Source organism: Agelaius phoeniceus, chromosome 9 (genome assembly GCF_051311805.1).
Source record: "Agelaius phoeniceus isolate bAgePho1 chromosome 9, bAgePho1.hap1, whole genome shotgun sequence".
NCBI classification, from domain to species: Eukaryota; Metazoa; Chordata; class Aves; order Passeriformes; family Icteridae; genus Agelaius; species Agelaius phoeniceus.
Window position 1 is genome coordinate 3,670,049 of NC_135273.1, and position 18,020 is coordinate 3,688,068.

At 48.6% G+C, this 18,020-nt stretch overlaps 2 protein-coding genes across 5 annotated transcripts in view; one reads left to right on the forward strand and one right to left on the reverse strand.

The window, feature by feature from the left end:
• LHPP (phospholysine phosphohistidine inorganic pyrophosphate phosphatase) overlaps nt 1–3,489 on the reverse strand; it is a 76,634-nt gene extending 73,145 nt beyond the window's left edge. For 2 of the 4 annotated variants that reach the window (XM_077182793.1, XM_077182791.1), the window contains exon 1: nt 3,324–3,489. In XM_077182793.1, the coding sequence (XP_077038908.1) occupies nt 3,324–3,451 (128 nt within the window). In that variant the 5' untranslated portion in view covers nt 3,452–3,489. The remainder of the gene's footprint in view (nt 1–3,323) is intronic. The other 2 variants (XM_077182792.1, XM_054637343.2) reach the window with 2 other exon arrangements.
• Nucleotides 3,490–6,015: 2,526 nt separating this feature from the next.
• NKX1-2 (NK1 homeobox 2) lies at nt 6,016–8,961 on the forward strand. The gene is made up of 2 exons (XM_077183570.1): nt 6,016–6,317; nt 7,238–8,961. The coding sequence occupies exons 1-2, from the start codon at nt 6,086–6,088 to the stop codon at nt 7,804–7,806; spliced, it is 801 nt and encodes a 266-aa protein (XP_077039685.1). The 5' UTR covers nt 6,016–6,085; the 3' UTR covers nt 7,807–8,961.
• The last annotated feature ends 9,059 nt before the right edge of the window (nt 8,962–18,020 follow it).

The following is an 18,020-nucleotide window of genomic DNA, read 5'->3' on the forward strand; positions in this document are numbered from 1 at the left end:
TAAACAAAGCAATCCCAGCTGTTAACACTTCGTGTATCACCACGGGTTATACCAATTATTGATGCCTTGCTCAGGAATGGTCTCTACAGCAGTGAATGTCACCTTGCTCAGGGTGTTCCAGTGTCCATCAGCTTCTCTGGCCATGTTTCTGCTCCATCTCCCTGTACTGTTGGCTAAAAACAAACAAACAAGAGGGAAGCAGCCATCACAAATAGAACCCAGGCCAAATTCTGCCAGCACAAATTAGGCTGCTGCTCTCACAAACACTAACTCACATAACTGCACAGCAGAATTCAGCTGAAAACAAGAGAAATAATGCAGAAAATGTAGTTTTAGGAGGCCAGGACAGCTTCCGTCACATGAAGCCAATGACAAATTAGTATGTTTATTTATCATTTTTATTGGAGTGTACTATATGTTGTTACACTAAGTTAATTGCTGTAATGGGGAGGTGATGTAGCACGACAGTCTGAAAAGAACAGGTCAGCTGTCCTGTTATAAGAGCCCTTATCTGTACTCTGACTTATCAAAATGGGATTTAAGGTTTCTGTTGGGCATATATATGCACTAAAAGATGTTATAAAGCTCCTTTAGCAGAGGACCACAGCAATTTGACATAGTTATAAGGTTCCTTGCTATCTGCAATTATGGCTCTTTAATTGATTTTAAAAAAAGGAATTAATTACAAAGAGCTCTTTTTAGCTTTGATCCATCTGCTTGAAACCACCCAGCTGTACTGTGACACAGACACAAATATTAATGAGCAACTGGCAATGGGATAATGAGTCAATAAAGAGTTTAAATGGTGTGAGCCAGAACAATTACTAACCTAATAAGCAGATAAATAAGGCTACTTGACTTTACCCAAGGAAAATGATTATTCTTCACCACTTATATTGAATGACCTGAACAAAGTGGTTTGGTGGGGGTTTTTTTCCCTTCCTGGCCCTTTTCCATTCTGCTGTTGCCAGTTCCTACAGCTATGAACACTGCTCACCAAATCCTGCCCAAATGAGATCAGCTTTCCCTGCACAGCATTCCAGAGCCTTTTGCTGGATTGCATCTCCAAACCCTCCTCAAAGACCCCTGCAGCCCTTCCAGACAGGTCAGATTAGCTGCTGAGGGCTTCCTGTGACTAACAGGCAAAAAGGGCTGAGACATTCCCAGGATTTCCAGAGAAAATTTTCCTACATTTAGCCCAAGGCCAGAGTTTTACTGCTGTTTCATCAGCATATTTCTGACATTACTGTAAGCTAGACTGCAGTTTAAGTTGCCTCCATGCAGGAGGTTTCAGCAAATGCAGTGACAAAGGTTATTAAATAACAGCCTGAAACTCAACAAAAGATGAAGTTTAAAATTTAGGAGCAAAAAAACAACGTCAAAAGCATCTGGTGAACCACAACACAGGTAATACTGAACGTGTCCTGGTTTCTAAAGGAATGTTCTGATCTCTAACAGTATTTATGCAGTTGTTGTTATTCATGCTTGGTTTGGCTGTGCCTGGAGGCCTTGGCTATGGTCTGGGCTGTCCCCTGCACATGCACAATACCCTGAAAGAACCACAGGCCACAGGATTTCAATAGACATAACTTCTCCCTCTGCCTAGTTTTCATTGAATTTCCTGGGAATGCTGCTCTCCCCTTGGATGTCCTGGCACCTGCAGCTTCTTCTGGCCAGGTAAGCACCAAAAACTGGCCAAGAGCCTCAATAAGGCTTAAACTTGCTTCAAATATTGCTCTCTGACAGCACTGGGAATTCTGATCCATCTGATAACATCTTCTATGCATCCTACATGTTTTTCAAGAAATATGAACAAACACATAATTATGGGGAAAAAAAAAGCAAACAGCAAAGAGTTCTGTTATTAACGCCAAATTTGGATCTTCTCCAGTTCTGCCTTTCCATGGTGGTTCCACCAACATTTAGGCACATATTTAACTAACCTCATATCAGTAATTTTACTGAATTCAATATTTCTTCCTGCTCAATAATGCACTTGTCCCAAGTGTGTCTGTGCTGAGTGGCCCCAGAGGGCAGAAGCTGCAGAGGTGCTCACCAAGCAGTGCTGTCAGCGTTTCACAGAATTTAGACATTTGAAACATTACAAGTGGGGTACATGCAGCACCACAGAATCACAGAATGGTTTGGGTTGGAAGGAACACTGAAGTTCCAATCTCCTGAAATGGACAAGGACACATTCCACTACCCCAGCTTGCTCCAGGTCCCATCCAGCACTTGCCAGGTGAAACAGATCAGGATTTTCCACAGTGGGTAAATGAAACATCACAGAGAGCCAAAAGGCTCTTCTGGAAATCCACAGCCACACAATCAATATCTGTCTTTAAACAAAGCTGTCCCTGTGACCACTGCTCTCCCCTGGCCCCATCCTGCTCCTCTGGTCAAGCAGGGCTGATATAGACACACTGGCAAGTCAACCTAATTAGTTAAAGTTAGTTAAGTTAAAGTTACTTAGCTCGTGTTACCAGGACAGCATCACCCAGCTAAAAGTGAAGGAATTCCCTACTTGTGGGCACTGGGAGTAACTCACCAAGACCACACTTTGCTTTTGAGTCACTTCCAAGCTGGGCAATCATTAACCCCAGCACAGAAACTCTCCACTGCAGGATTGCAAGCTCCCTGCAAGAAGTTCCAGCTAATTTGACAGCAGAGTTAATCAATTTACAGACACACCAGCGTGGGCAATATCTGAAAAACCATTACCAGGGGACAGTGGTGGATCTCCTACACACTGCCAGCTCCTGCCACACGAGCGGTGACACCAGCACACACAGAACACGGGGGACAGTGCCAGCTCCTGCCACACAAGCAGTGACACCAGCACACACAGAACACGGGGGACAGTGTTCTGCACAGTGCCAGCTCCTGCCACACGTGCGGTGACACCAGCACACACAGAACCAGTGCCAGATGTCCTGCACAGTACCAGCTCCTGCCACACGTGCGGTGACACCAGCACACACAGAACCAGTGCCAGATGTCCTGCACGGTGCCAGTGCGGTGACACCAGCACACACAGAATCAGTGCCAGATGTCCTGCACAGTGCCAGTGCGGTGACACCAGCACACACAGGAGGTTGTGCCCGCCGCACCGCCCGGACTGTCCTCGCCATCAGCCCAGGCTCTGCGGGCTCCCTTCCCTAAAACGACCCCCAAAAGCACCGAGCTGCCCCCGAAAGCTCCCGATTCCCGTGCGGCACTCACACAGCACAGCGGGGGCTGGACTCGCACCATCCCCAGGCGGTGACCGCGCTGTGTCCCCGGCCCCGCGCTCTGTCCCCTCTGCCCGGCCGCCCCCCACCCACCTGCGCACGGCCTCGACCGAGCCCGCGATGGGGACGCCGCCGCCGGCGCCGCTGTCGTAGAGAACCCCGCTGACATCGAGCAGCAGCCCCCGCACGGCCCGGGCCCAGCCCCGGCCCCGCTCCGCCATGGCCGCTCCCGCCGCGGCGCTGCCGGGAAATGCAGTCCCGGCTCCGCTCCGCCCCGAGCCCGCCCCGCCGCGGGGCGCAGCGCGCTGGAGCTGCCGCTGCCACAGCGCTGGAAGCGGTCACGGCCGGCCTGGATGTGGGGCAACCTGCCCTAGTGGGTGGCATCACCACCCATGGCAGTGCAGTGAAATTGGATGGTTTTTAACGCCCCTTCCAACCCAAACCTGTCCTAGCGGGTGGCATCACCACTCATGGAAGTGCAGTGAAATTGGATGAGTTTTAACGCCCCTTCCAACCCAAACCCGTCCCAGTGGGTGGCATCACCACCCAAGGCAGTGGAGTGAAATTGGATGGTTTTTAACGCCCCTTCCAACCCAAAACATTCTGTGGTTCATATGACAATCAAGAAAAAAAAAACCAACCACTGAGTCATCGTGTAAAGAATTTTACAATCGCAGATAAGATGTTATCAGCTGTGTTCCAGCTTTACGGATAGTATTGTTTTCTCCCAAATATCTTCTCGTTGCTAATGTCATCAATAGCATGGCACGACTCCCAGAATGTATAAGGAGCTGTGGTGGAATTATAGTCCATTTTGTTTTAAGGAAAGCAGAGGAGCCTTGGCAGCATTGATTTGCATCACCGCTTCTGGAATAGCCTCTGGCTTCTCCCTAAAGATAATATCTAAACTGTGAAATTCATTAAATAGACTCAGAAATGGATCAGGTTATTTAAAACAACATTACTAATGGCACAATATCTCAGCTGTCTGCAGCGATAGTGAACATTGTCTTGGATAGTGTTATCAGTGCAGGACACCCGCTATGAATATTGATCCACAGCTTGTTACAGCCATCACTTGCCATCAGGACAGGTCAGGGTTGAAACCCACCTAGCATCAAAGCAATTTAAAGACAGCACTTGGGCTGAATTTTAATGCCTGAGCTGGGAAACGGAACAACTTCAGAGTGCTGGAACTAATCCATGAGTATGTGCCCTTCCACATGCATGTGTGTTTGTAGGTTGTTGTGTACATACATGTGAAACTGATGAGATTTGAAAACATCTTGTAGCTCACAGATTCATTTCAATGCTGCAATTTACATTCTCAGCTCCTGCAGACCCAACAACTCAAAGAGAAGTATTTGTAGTCTCACATATACCAGATTTTTTTTCCCAGTTCACCACCTCTCACATCTCCAAAACCAAGCTTTAGCCACCTGTAGCTTGTGAGTGTGAACTCCTCAAGTCTGAGCTCCCTTCTCTTCTACATTCTCGTGGTTTTCTACCCCAGAGGCCAGTACCAAATGGGCTTTTAGATAATTAACAGTAACAATTACTTTTAATCACATCACCCTTGCACATCATCATCTCATCTTATTGCTTTCCTCTTATCTTAAGGCCTATGCCAAGAATTATTTGTGAGCCAAATTCTGCTGAGGCTGAGACAGCGATGAAGAGGAGGAGGAGGAGGGCAGTGCTCTGCATCTCTCCATTGGAATAGAAGCAGGTGGAGCAGCAGATTCCTAGTGAGGGTTGCCTTCCCTGGCTGAAGGGTGCCTTTCCCCAATCTATCTGATGATTTATGGCACCAACAAATGCTGAAATGCCAAGGAGAGTGAAAAGCATCCCCCCGAACAGATACAGATGTGCAAAAATACACTGCAAGTGTGTTTTCAATAAGCAGGACTGGCTAGAAGTGGTCCCGGGGCTGGTGCAGAGTGGGGAGGCCTGGCCTGCTGTCACCTCCCCTGTCCCAGTTATAGTGTGAACAGGCAACCAAGTGTTTTCCCCCGAGACAAGGAGGGTTGGTTAGGGGCTTGCTCAGTGGGTAGGAGCTCCTCCAGCACAGGCAGGCATCAGTTTCCCCTGCCTACTAACTGGGAACAGTGTGAACACCATGGGAGAGCTCCAGGAGTGGCCCAGAGTCTGAACTACACTGATCCCACCTGCTCCCAAACAAAAAGCTGCTCCTTTCTCCCCGAGGACCAGACAGTAGCTTCATATCTCAAACAGCGGCTGCTGGCACAGGGAGCACTTGGAGCTTGGATTCTGCTCAGTGCAGGAGAGAGATGCAGGAGCCATCCCTCCTCTCTGGGTGCCTCTGAACACACGGCTCACCCTGCTGGAGCGGCACTGACCGGGACAGCTGCAGGTGGCTCAGCGGAGGGCGAGGGGACAGGTGCAGCCGGTGGCTCTCCGGGCCCCGGGGGACACCAGCTGCCGTCGGGCTGCCGCGTGCGGCCGCATCCCCGCTCCGGCGGAGGTCCCCGCTCCGGTGCCAGGGGCTCCTGGCCGCCCCCTCTGCACGTCCCCCCGCCCACCCCGGGGCAGGTAACGGGAAAGCCCCGCCGCCGAGAGGCTGCGCTGGAGGGAGGCGCCCGCTGCGCCCCCGCGGAGGCAGCGCGGCGGGGAGGGGGCGCGGGGGCGGCGTGCCAATGGCTGCGCTGCCCCCTCCTCTGCCCCCACCCCGCCGCCGGCCCCTCCGCCTCCCCGGCCGACCCTCCTCCCCGCCGCTCACTCCGCGCCGCCAGCGCCGAGCGTGCGGCTCCGGAGCGGCCCGGCCCGGCCCCGCGCTCCGCCGGCTCCGCGCTGGGAGCCAGCAGGTCTCCGGGAAGCGCGGAGGGTGGGGTGGGATGCCGGAATGCCCGGACCGCGGGGCCAAGGCGGCCCCCATCCATCATAAAATCTCCTTCTCCATCTTAGACATCCTGGATCCCCAGAAATTCAGCAGAAGACGCGAACCGGCCTCGGGGAGCTGGGGCAGCGCCCCCCGCTCGGGCGAGCGGGAGAAAAGTTTGGGAAGAGTTGAAATAGGAAAGGACGCTGCTGCTCCCGGCAGCGGGAGGAATAAACTAGAGGCACATGGTAGGAACGCGCTCGCGTTTCTCCGGCCGGCGCTGGCGGGGCGCGCAGGTGGAGGCGCCGGCACACGGGGACCCTCGGCCCCGCGGGACGCGCTCCCCGCGCGGGGTCCCGCAGGAGCGAGGGAAGGGGGGCTGGAACTGCGTTTTAAGTCTGGATGATGCGAAGGGAGAAGTTCTCGATATCCGCGCGCCCCGCCCGGCTCCCGGCGTGCGGAGCATCCCCTGCGGCCGGAGCAGGAGGGCGCACATCAGGGCGCGCCGCCGCCCCGCCCTGGCGCCGGACGGGCCGCGGCTCTTAGCGAGGCACCGCACGGGTTTCTTCCCTCCAGCGAGGGCGGCCCCCGGGCGCTCCGTTCCCCGGGGCGGCAGCGGTCGGATGCCCCGGCCCGCGGGACGGCCGGCTGGGTAATTGCTCAGCCCGTCCCCACCGGAGGATGCCTTAGCTCCCGGTGATCGATATCCTATTACCGACTCCCGCCTATCTCCTCCCCGCAGCTTGCAGGTGCCCACTTCAAACCTCCTTCCCCCGGCCTGATCCTAATATTGTTCGATTAAAACTTACCTTTAATAGATGACATCTATCGATCTGGCCCTCGCAAATCTGAAACTCCATTAGCGCAGGGATGGGGAGGGGGGGGAGGGGATTTATTTCGCTTCAGAAGGGGACTTTAATAACTTCTTTTTTAATTGGTAAGAAATCCATATCGACGGCTCCCCCCTCCCCACCGCGGATGCGGTGGCACAGCGGGGGACGCGGGGGGCGGGGGGTCTCGCACGACGGGCGGAATTTTTCTCCCCTTTATTTTATTTTTAACGATTGCCCTTATGCTGGGGGGAGGGAGGGATGTGGGAGCAGAAGCGCGGGGTTCGGAACGGGAGGAGGGTGCGCTATCGCCTGACGATCCCCGCGGTCTCACCTAGATGCGCACGCCCCGGCGGAGAGCGGCGCCGAGGACGCGGGGCAGGAGCGCGACGAGGAGGAGCCGAGCGCGGACGGGAGCGGCACCGCGATCCCGCCCGGGCCGGAGGAGCCGGGCTCGCCGCGGAGCGCCCGGCGGCGGCGGGCAGAGCCGGGCTGCGGGAAGCCGCGGCGGGCGCGCACCGCCTTCACCTACGAGCAGCTGGTGGCCCTGGAGAACAAGTTCCGAGCCACGCGGTACCTGTCGGTCTGCGAGCGCCTCAGCCTGGCGCTGTCCCTCAGCCTCACCGAGACGCAGGTGAAGATCTGGTTCCAGAACCGCCGCACCAAGTGGAAGAAGCAGCACCCGGGCGCCGACGGGGCGGCCCCCGCAGCATCCCCCGCGGCGGCGGCGAGCGGCGGCAGCCCCAGCCCGCCGGGCCCCGCCGCTCTGCCCTTCCAGACTTTCCCTTCCTACGCCGCCGCCAACGCGCTGGTGCCGCCGGCCGCCCCCTTCCCGCTGGGCGCCGGCCCCTTCGCGCCCTTCCTGGGCCCCGCGTACCTCGGCCCCTTCTACGCCCCGCACCTCTGAGGCCGCAGCGGCGGGGCAGCCCCGGGAGCCAGGAGCGCACCTCAGCCCTTCTCACCCAGCGGGGAAAACACCGTCATCGCTTCTGCTGCTTGCGTGGCCATTGAAGTGTAAGAAAGTTGATTTTTCCTAGGCGTCGCGGCAGCATGCTTAACTTTGACACACAGAGAAAAAACCACTCCACTGTAACCACTGGATTTTATTAGCACCTTTGAGATGTAATTATAGGTGTTGGAGATGGGAAAAGTAACCCTCTTTACACATGCCTGACACTAATTCCCTGCAGATTCTTCTCCAAGTTCATTGTTAAGATGCTCCTCGTTGCTGTTCGGCTTGCCAGCACACGTCTGAAGCCTCGGGGGCTCGGGAGCTGTGGCACTCGTTAGCACTGCTGCGATCCCGATGCTGATGAGGGTGCAGGCGGCCGTGTCGAATCCCAGGGATGCTCGGCAGTGAAGACGTCCCCAGGCTCTGACTGTGCTCCTGGGACTCTGCTGAGCCCTGTTTGACCCACGTTTCGTTATCGTTTCTGAAAACTGCCAGTCACGTTCTTGACACCCTACCTGGAGGAGAGCTTTGTTTGGGAAGGTGCAGGAAAATGCAGCTCTGTGTCACTGGAAGACAAGAAGGAAAAATCTGCCTGGTCAGTGGGAAAGTGTTCAACTGCTGCTCATGTCCATGGCCTCTCTGCCTTTCTCTGCAGTTCAGTCCCAATGACTTCACAGGTTTTGGATAAGAAATCTAAAGATCATTCTTTTTGCAGAGACCAGTTGTTCTTGTAATAACACAGCATTAGTGCCAAATGAGGCAGAAAAGAAAACATAAATCAGAGAAAATGATTACATTATTCATTTCTTTAAAAATGGGGCATTTGTGGTAGAAAGTAAGTAAAACACAGAATTTCCAGCATGCTGAGACCTACTTTCCATAACAGAGAAACACATGCTTTTTCTGGTTTTGCTTTTTGGAGCATTTGTTAGAAGGAAAATCACATTTCATCTTCATCGTTACAAGCATCGGAATGAAAAGGAATTTTAGCTGGGGGCTCATCTGTCCCTGAATGGATGGGAAGTAATTGGTTTAAAAAAATCTGTCTCATGCAGTTTTACAAATTATTACAACACAGTACTCCAGACTGTATCCTCTCTGTCTCTGACAATGCTTTAAAGTACACACTGGCTTTCCAACCAAAAAACTTAGCTCATAAATCCTATCTAGCTCTTGTGTTGGTCTAAATAAAAAGGGTTTTTAAATTGTTCCCTGTTTAATTGTTTTTAATTTTACTGGGATGAGGCACTGTCTGCTTTGTGGACTATTTGCCCACCTGGTGTGGGTCTTGATGGTCCCTGTGTTGCATGTCAGTGACTGAGGGTGACACCTCATCCTCTGGGCTGGCTGTGAGGAGATGGGTGATGGGATAACCCTCTTGCCAAAGTCACCCTCCTGACTTCCAGCTTTGCAGGGATCAAGGGTGTGAGAGCCACAAGCCTGAGCTTGGGCCAGCTGAAATGACCTGAGGCTGCCTTTCCACAGCGAGAGGAGGTGCCCAGTGTCTCCTCAGTGCTTTGCAGAGCTATTAACAGAGCACGAAGTTCACCTCAGGTCACAGGCTTGGAAGTCATGGCTGCTGTGTGGATGCCTTTACTTGGAGGTTAATTAAAGTAACTTTTAAGCCCTAATTAAGGTTAGAGTTACAAAAGACGGGGGCATTTCAGCTGCTTGGGGTGCATCCAGAGCTGCCTGCCTTTCTGGCCAGGCAACCAGCAGTCCCAAATGCCTGAGCCATCACTGCTGACAAACTGTGTCCACTTCTGGCCGCTCATGGGCAGTTAAGAGCTCAAGTCCTGCAGGGTGGGGAAGATATTCCTGCAGGCTGGCCTAGTCCATCTTCTCTGCCTCAAGTTGGGACTAATTAGACCTAAATCCTCTTGACTATTCATGGCCTCCTACTTGTGATTGTCATCACTGTCCATGCAAAAAAACAGGTCTTGATGTCACTTTGCTGTCACTCTAAGAGGTTCCCAGAGCATGACAGGGTTGGTTACCCACAGTGTCCCCACATTCCTGGTACAAGACAGGCTTGTGCCCTGGTATGGTCATATGGTTACTTCTGCTCCTTGAAAAGTGTAAATCACAAAAAAACCAGGGCATGATACAAGTCAAAATAAATAGTACAAATTGTCTCTTCTTTCAAGATGTGGTTTTTGCTTTTCATAAACCTTTCAAGGCTCTGCTTTGCCAGCAATTTTATCCTTGCCAAAACTGCATTAACTTTAGAGGAAATATTGATTCCTATGCAAGATGCTCTAGCCTTTCTTTTGCTATCACTCTGTTTAGTCATTTCTAGCCCAGATTCCCAAAAGATGTTTCACAGTTACTTCCAGAGAATGTAGCAGTCATGGTCCCCACTTTGCATGACCTGCACCTCTGTATGGCACTGGAAGGGGGACACACATCAGTGGGAATGCAGATTTTTGGCTCTGATCCCAGGCCACCAAAGTCTTCCTGGCTGAACCCTTCCAAGCCCTTTGGACAGAGCCTTCCCTCCCTGCTTTGTTGAGCAGGGGCTGCTTGGGTGGATGATTCTTGTTAGGGATGTGGTGACTGGGCACTTATTCCAAGCAGTCCTGGGAACAGCAATTGCAGTCAAACTTTGTGTTGCCCAGATGAGGCCATTTGCACTGGTAACACTTCTAGAAATGCCCCACTGAGTATCCATTATCTCTAACAATTCTGAATAAAGATTTGTGCAATATTTTCAGGCACAGACAGAAACTGACTTTACTCACAGCTGAATATAGATGTTAAAAGGAATCACGAGTAAGTCCTAAGTGTAAAAAGCAAAAATGCATCTATATTAAATTAAAAGAGCTTTGAATTCAAATGCTCCAGAGAGAACAGGAAAGTTAGGAGCCTCCCTCATGCCTGGGCAACCTGATCTAGTGGGTGGCATCTCTGCCCATGGCAGGGAGTTGGAACTTGGTGATCTTTAAGACCCCTTCCAACCCAAACAATTCTGTGATTCGGCACCTGCCAGTGTCTGCAGTGAGCAGGCAGCAGCAGCTGGAGGCAAACTGACCAAACTGCTGCCAATTCTGAGTCCAAGAACCACAAAATCACTTTGGAAACAGACTTCATTTAACCTGATAATGAAACAAGTACAGGGAGGCACACTGTGACATCACAGTTAGGGAAATGTTAGAAATGTCAATTTAACCAGAATTTCAGAACCGTACTTAGGAAAAAATATCCACAATAACTTATACAGTTGAGCTTGCAAACTTGGAAGAATACAATGAAAAATTAAATAAATTGAGGAACAAAAGATAAAATATATTATTGGCATGTCATTGACCAAGCATTTTTCTTGAAGGAAATCAATAGGATTTGTTGTGTAATACATGACTGGAAAATTAAACTAAAGTCTACTTCCTTCCTAGCAATCTCTCTCTTGTTCTCTCTCTCATTATTATTAGAACATGTGTAATAAGATTTGTGCTACCTACACAGAGGTTCTTGAGGTGAGAACAGACTCCCCTGTTTTCCACCTGTGGATTTTTCCTCACTGAGATCAAGTAGGACCATGAGAGGCAGAGATGACCAAGACAAGGAGCAGAGAGAGCTCAGAGGTCTCCTACTCCCCCTGTTTCTGGCAGAACAGGAGTTCCTTCAGAAGAGATGTGGTCACTGATTTTTGTGGTCACTGTGGAGCATGTGAGTCTCACCTGCTGGTGGCAGCAGAGGTTGAGAGGTGCATGGCAGCGTTCTCTGGTGACTCAGGAACAAATGAGAAGTGTTGCTGTGCTCCCAAACACCTCTCAGGAATGGGAGCAAAGTCTGATTTTCAGCAGATTTATAACTCACAGGCAGACGAGATGTCTAGCAAAATATTTGGTGGGTGAGATCCTCCTGAAGAAAAATTGATAATTATCTTCTTGCATCACTAGGCCTGAACCATTTTTGTTTTCCAGTATGACCCTGTATCAGCTGAAGTCCCCTTGATCTTTACAGCACTTTGTTGTCATGGCAAACTCACGTTGTGGGCCCCATTTCTGGTAGTGCACTTAGAAAAAGTTTCTGGGAAGATAATGATGTGTACAACTAATTTATGAGCTGCCTGTTACAGGTTTGCTTATCCTCTTAGCTGGCATCTTTACCATGTTGTTCACAGGAGCTCTTCTGTGGTGGCTGTGACTCATGCAGCCTGTAGCAACACTACCACTGCTTTCTACTGTAGCACTAATATTAAACTCCATTTCTCTTAGATTTTTCCCTTCAAACACTGAAGAGTTCCCAAGCTGGCTTCTTTCTCAAGCTGATAATTGCTTTTCCTGTGTTCTTTGTAATGCCACAGGAAAAATGTAATTAAAAATGTGGCATTCCATGGGGCTTAGGCACGCTGCAACACTGCAGAGGGATTTTAGCAGCATTCAAGATCTGTGCTTTTCCACTGAGCAGCCTCTGACAGATTGAAAACACGTTGGGTAATACCAGATCTATGTACAAGATCAATGCAAATAAAAGATTTTTCTCCTTTCTACACATGCTGACTTATTATGGTAGCTTTGATAATAAACATCTGCTACTGTTTAAAGTAAGACACTGTAAACATTCATTTAAAAAAAGAGATAATATATGAAAATACATCAACTTTGCAAAATGGGAGCCTTCAAAGCTCTCAGGTTTTGTATCTGTGGGTCTTTAAGAACCTGACACAACAAACTAAGAGTTGGGTCAGTTGAAACCTTGTCCTTTCAGCTCTGTGGTCAGTTCTGTGATGATGTCCCAAAATCTGATACCTCCTGTGGTGTTTGTGGGTACCAACTGGACTGACAGCTCCCCTTATCATCCAGTCCCTTCCATGGAATTACCCTGCAAAGCACAAGCATTGCTGAATTCAGGATTTTGCTGCATTTCACTGGAATTGCTCCAGAAGAACAACTGATGAGTCCTAGTACAGTTTGGGTGGGAAAGGACCTTAAAGACCACCTAGTTCCAACACCCCTGTCATGGGCAGGGAACTCTGTTAGACAAGCTGCAGAGAGAAAAGAATGAATTAAATTCTTTACCAGTTTATCTGTCCCTTCTAAGGAACAGGCACTCGATAGCTGAAGAGTAGACAATTTCTGTCAAGGTCTTTCTGAAGATTCCTTCCTTTTCTATGCTTTCCATGCTTCCATATCTCAAGGTGTGTGATTTTTGAAAACAATTATGATGAAAGAAATTGTCTTGAAACAACAGATTGAAAGCAAATTCCTTTGTCCTAAGATGTATCGAGAAAACTTTTAATTTTCTCAATTATCTAATATTCTAGAAAAATCTAAGGATTTTTTAAAGTCCTGCCTGGGGAAGTGCAGGAAGTCTGGGGTAATGACGAGTGACAGGTGATGCAATCGGTCACCCTGCTGATCTTTCACCTCAGTGATGCCCAGCTAAAGCCTGACCTGCATTATGTAACCTGTCCAGTGTCTGAGCACAGCAGCCCTGAGGTCAGAGCTCAGTGCTCACCATTTAGCAAGGTTGGCAATCCTGGTGGCAGCAATGTCACACTCTGCCACAGCAGGGCCGGTGGGGATGTGTCACGCTGGAATTCTGAGAAGTTTCCCAGCTCCTGAGAAAAAGCATATCCAGATGTTCAGTGCTCAGTCCCGAGATTAACCAAATTGACAAGGTATTTATTCTTATTACCCAGTTAGAAGTATTTATGTTTGTTTTCTGTGTGCTCTCAGAGCTGCCATCTGGGGCAGATTTTCAAAGTCAGGAGAGCATGTAAAGGAGTTTTCCAGAAATCATTGTCCTGATAAAATCCAAGAATGAAGATTGTGAGTTAGGAAGCACAAGGTCCTCAGGATCCAAATCAAAATGCATTCATTCAAGGAAGAAGCAAGGTCACATCCAAGGCACTTGAAACCTGAAATTTAAACCAAGTCTCACTCCAATTTTCCTTGGATTGTATTTTAACATTTGTGAGTTCTATGCTATAAAACGCCATTTATAAAGCTCTTTTAATCTGTCTTGGGAAAGCCAAAAAAAAGATTGTTTTTCCCAAGCTCTCTCCAATTTGTCTTTTTGCTGGTATGATATCCAAGGAATGTGATGCTCATCAGAAATGTGTGTAGAAAGGCTCATTAAATTAATTACAAGTCCGAGAAATGAAGGAGTTTATAATTCATCTTTAGGTTTTGCACAGAAATAAAACATCTCACCTCATTTGTGGAAGGCTCTGGATGTAGGTATTGCTGAGTTGCAGAGGAAAATGACAGTGTAAGTTCAAACATGGGGAACACTGCCTGAGAGAAGACAGCAATTTAAATTCCTTTGTTTCTGTAATTCAGTTATCCATGCTGTCATCTAACAGAGTATCATGGAAATCTTTGTAAAATAAGCCAACATACAAATCAGGGAGGATAAGTATGAACTGTAGCTCAAGGTTTATATTGCAAAAGGAATATCAGCTCTAAGGGTTGTTTGTGGTGCTTTACGCTGGGTTAACTAACACCCATCCAATAAAACAGCATTATTTTGAGGGGGCTGTGCTATGCTTTGCCAAACTATCTTGAAAGATATGAACTAAAAGAGAAATCTCTAAGTGGACTAGAGAGGCAGATCTGCTTTGCATGCATTACAGTTTGTTGCTGCCCTGCTCTGACACACTGCACTGTGAAATATTCTAGCTGTGCTGCAGGAAAGGCTAAGCTTTCTTGTCCTGCAAGATATGTCTTAATGCAGAGTTCTACTGTCAGTAAACAAGCAGCATAACACAATCATGGGCCATGGAAAGCCATTTTTCTATGTAAGGCACTATGGACAATCCAATAATCCCACCCTGCCTAAGAGCATTTTCCAAACACTCCTGGAGTCTCTCAGGCTGGGGCTCTGCCCACTGTCCTGGGGGTCTGTTCAGGGCTCAGCCACCCTCTGGGGAAGGAACCTTCTGCTGACCCCCAGAGCAAACCTCCCCTGACACAGCCCAGCCAGCCCCTCACTCCATCCCTGGTTACAGAGAGCAGGGGTTAGTACTCCTCCTCTGCCCATCGTGAGGGAGCTGTAGGGTGCTATGAGGTCTCCCCTCAGTCCCTTCTTCTCCAGACTGAACAAACCAAGTGACCTCAGCTGCCACGTGTATGGGTTCCCCTCCAGACCCTTCACCATCTTCATAGCTTCCTTTGGTCACTTTCCAGTAGCTTGATATCCTTCACTGTCAGACTGGGACTGAAGGTTGAGTTCCCCAGCAATGTTAGCTGCAAAGTTTGCCTTCAAACCTGCCTTTGGCTCAGAAAAGTGCCTATTTTTCATTTTTGCTGAGTGGCAGCAGAGTTTCAACAGCCGGAGAAAGAATGAAGCCTGTCCTTGTGGCTTTGCTATGGGTGGGAAGAGAGGTGGAACTGTCCTTGTGCCAGCTCTGCAGATGTGTGCTGGTTTTAGATAATGATGAACTTGCACCTTGAACTCCTGGCTTGGTGAACTCCATGTCCAGCCTGAGCTCAGAGGTGAGGAACTGTCCCATGCCACTGAGGAATTGAACACTGGTGCCATGGGGCAAAACATCAGCTCTTGAGGAATGCTGGATGTTTCCTGCAGCGTTCCTAAGGCAGTGTTAAACTCGAGTGAGGGTCCTGCAATCCTGCCTTGGCACCAGTGCTTGAGCTGCTCCCACGAGCAGCATGTGAATGCCTGGCACACGCTGAGCCTGGGCAGCCAAACCAACACACAATAATTCCCTGGTATTGACTCTGCCTCAAAACAACCACAATAAGTGGGATGCAATTCCTCAGTCTCCTCACATGCCTAATTCCCAACAACTTCAATGAGCATTTCTGCCAGAGACAGGGCTGTGGAATTACTCCTAACAACTGGCATGACTTAACTTGTTCCTTCTTATAACTTTATGGTTTACTTACATGTCAAATTGTATTTTCTGGATTAGCAGAATGAATATAATAACCCTCTTTCTTCAAGTAGGTCAGAGTTTTCCTCTTTTCTGCAGGGCAAATTACTGTAAAATGTGAACATTTCATGGATTCACTTTTCCATATTTTGGTTACTGTCATGTGTAGTCTTTTAGGTATCTACAGGTAACTAAATAGTACACATTAAGCTTCTCCTTTCCATTTTTTATTCATATAAAATACTTCATCTAGCTGAGAGCAATTCCTCCAAGATCTACAGTAATAGCTGCTACTGTGCACAATGTGAATGGTTTAAAATTCCAGTCTGATAGTGTTTAAAGAAGAAAGTGGATATTTTCTGTGTCTTGATAATAAATACCAAAAACAAAGAAGGAAAGAAAGCGAGCCATGACGCTGATCCTACATAAAGCTAATCAGGTTTAAATTAAACAGAGCTTTAAAGGCACTTTCTGTCAGGTCTTGATTAACCAGATACCAGTTTGAGAGTCATTTCATATTTATAATTTTTAAATTGCAGAAAAAGTTCATATCAGCTAAAACGCCACATTTACATATAGTATCTGTGCATTCCACATTATGTCTTTATTTCTTCTTTCAGATCTTCAGAATCCAAGAGCAAGCAAGCCTTTTCTTGTTTATTTATTTGTTTTTGAACCTCTGCCTTCCAGACAGGAATCTGCTGTTTTCCTGCATGTCTGGCTTCTGAATTCACCTCTCTGGGCAGTTTGCCTCCAGCCCCATGAGGCAGAGCTGAACCCAAGATTCAGCACTTCAATTGATCTTGGTTGCCTTTAGTTTGCATTCTTTACATTTTCAGATGTGCATTTCCCTTATGATGGGTGCTACTTAATCCTTTGGACAAGTTTTGTTCTTTCTATATTTTTCTGCTTATTGTGAAAAGAACATGGTTGGATGAATCTAAACCAATTTGGAGGTGAGCTTAAGAATAAGAGCATTTAAAGGCAGGTAAAAGGCAGCTCTTGATTTGAGTCTGAAAGATGAAAGGGATGTAGCTCTCAGCATGTTATTTTTGTGGCTAAATAGGTAGAAGGCATCATTAGCATTACCTGAGATAACAGATCTATGTTAATGAAATGCCATGCTAATGAAATGTCAAAGTAAAAAACAATGTAACCTTAAACCAGCATTTCTTACCTGGGAAAATCCCATTGATCTCATGGATTGTAAATCCTGGATCCTATAAGGCTATTTAAGAAACGTGAATAGGCAACAAATAAAATTATGTGATTTTTTTCCCTCACACCAGAGATTGTAGAATCATGGTTTGATTGGAAGGGACATTAAAGATCACCCAGTTCCAAACTCCCCTGCCATGGGCACCATCCCAGGCTGCTCCAAGCCCTGTCCAGCCTGGCCTTGGGCACTGCCAGGATCCAGGGGCAGCCACAGCTGCTCTGGGCACCCTGTGCCAGGGCCTCACCACACTCAATATGGAGGAACTTCTTCCTAATATCCAATCTGGAGCTACTCTCTGGCATTAGGAAGTCACTCCAGGTCCTTGTCCAAAGTCTCTCTCCATCTTTCTTGTCAGCTCCTCCAGGCACTGGAAGGCCTCAGTGAGGTCACCCCAAAACTTCTCCAGGCTGAACAATCCCAATTGTCTCGCTCCATCCCTCTGATCCCTTGGCTCCATCCCTCTGATCCCTTGGCTCCATCCCTTGGTGGCCTCCTCTGGACTTGTTCCAGCAGGTTCTTGTTCTTCCCATGCTGGGGACCCCAAAGCTGGATGCAGAACTCCGGGTGGGATCTCACCAGAGTGGAGTAGAGAGGCAGAATGAACAGGGACAATGTGTAATACTCAAAGCAGAGAGGTAATTGCTTATTTTCAGCCTTAAAATGTTAGGCTTTTCACAAAAAGTCATAACTTCAACTAGAAATAAAGGGTTTCAATAGCTCCTAGACAGTAACTGCCTCTGGACTTAAGGAACTGGGCACAGAACTACTGTGTATTCATTCAGCAGTCATGACTCTGAAATGTATTTTGCAATTTAGCACCTAAGGCACAACCTTTTGGTGCTTTATGAACTCATCTTTGGCAGCAGATGCAGGGCACTGTTTGCTGGCAGAATTGGGCTAGTGGGAGACACAAACATATTAGCAAATTGAGCCTTACTCTCTGTGTGTTTATAGAGAGCTCAACATCATCTGCTCTCCTCCCAGCCCTCGCTGCATCAGGCTGACTGCACATTGGGAAAATTTCCTCCGAGGGCGTTGTTCTCCAAAGGCATCAGCGGTGCTGCTCCCTGACATCCAAGGTTTGAGCAATTTGGTTAGAAGATATGACAA

Bases quoted from the DNA above. Each gene is read 5' to 3' on its own strand.
- NKX1-2 (XM_077183570.1), top strand. From the start codon at position 6,086: ATGCCGGAATGCCCGGACCGCGGGGCCAAGGCGGCCCCCATCCATCAT. The intron at 6,318-7,237 runs GTAGGAACGCGC...GGTCTCACCTAG, and splicing joins GAATAAACTAGAGGCACATG to ATGCGCACGCCCCGGCGGAG.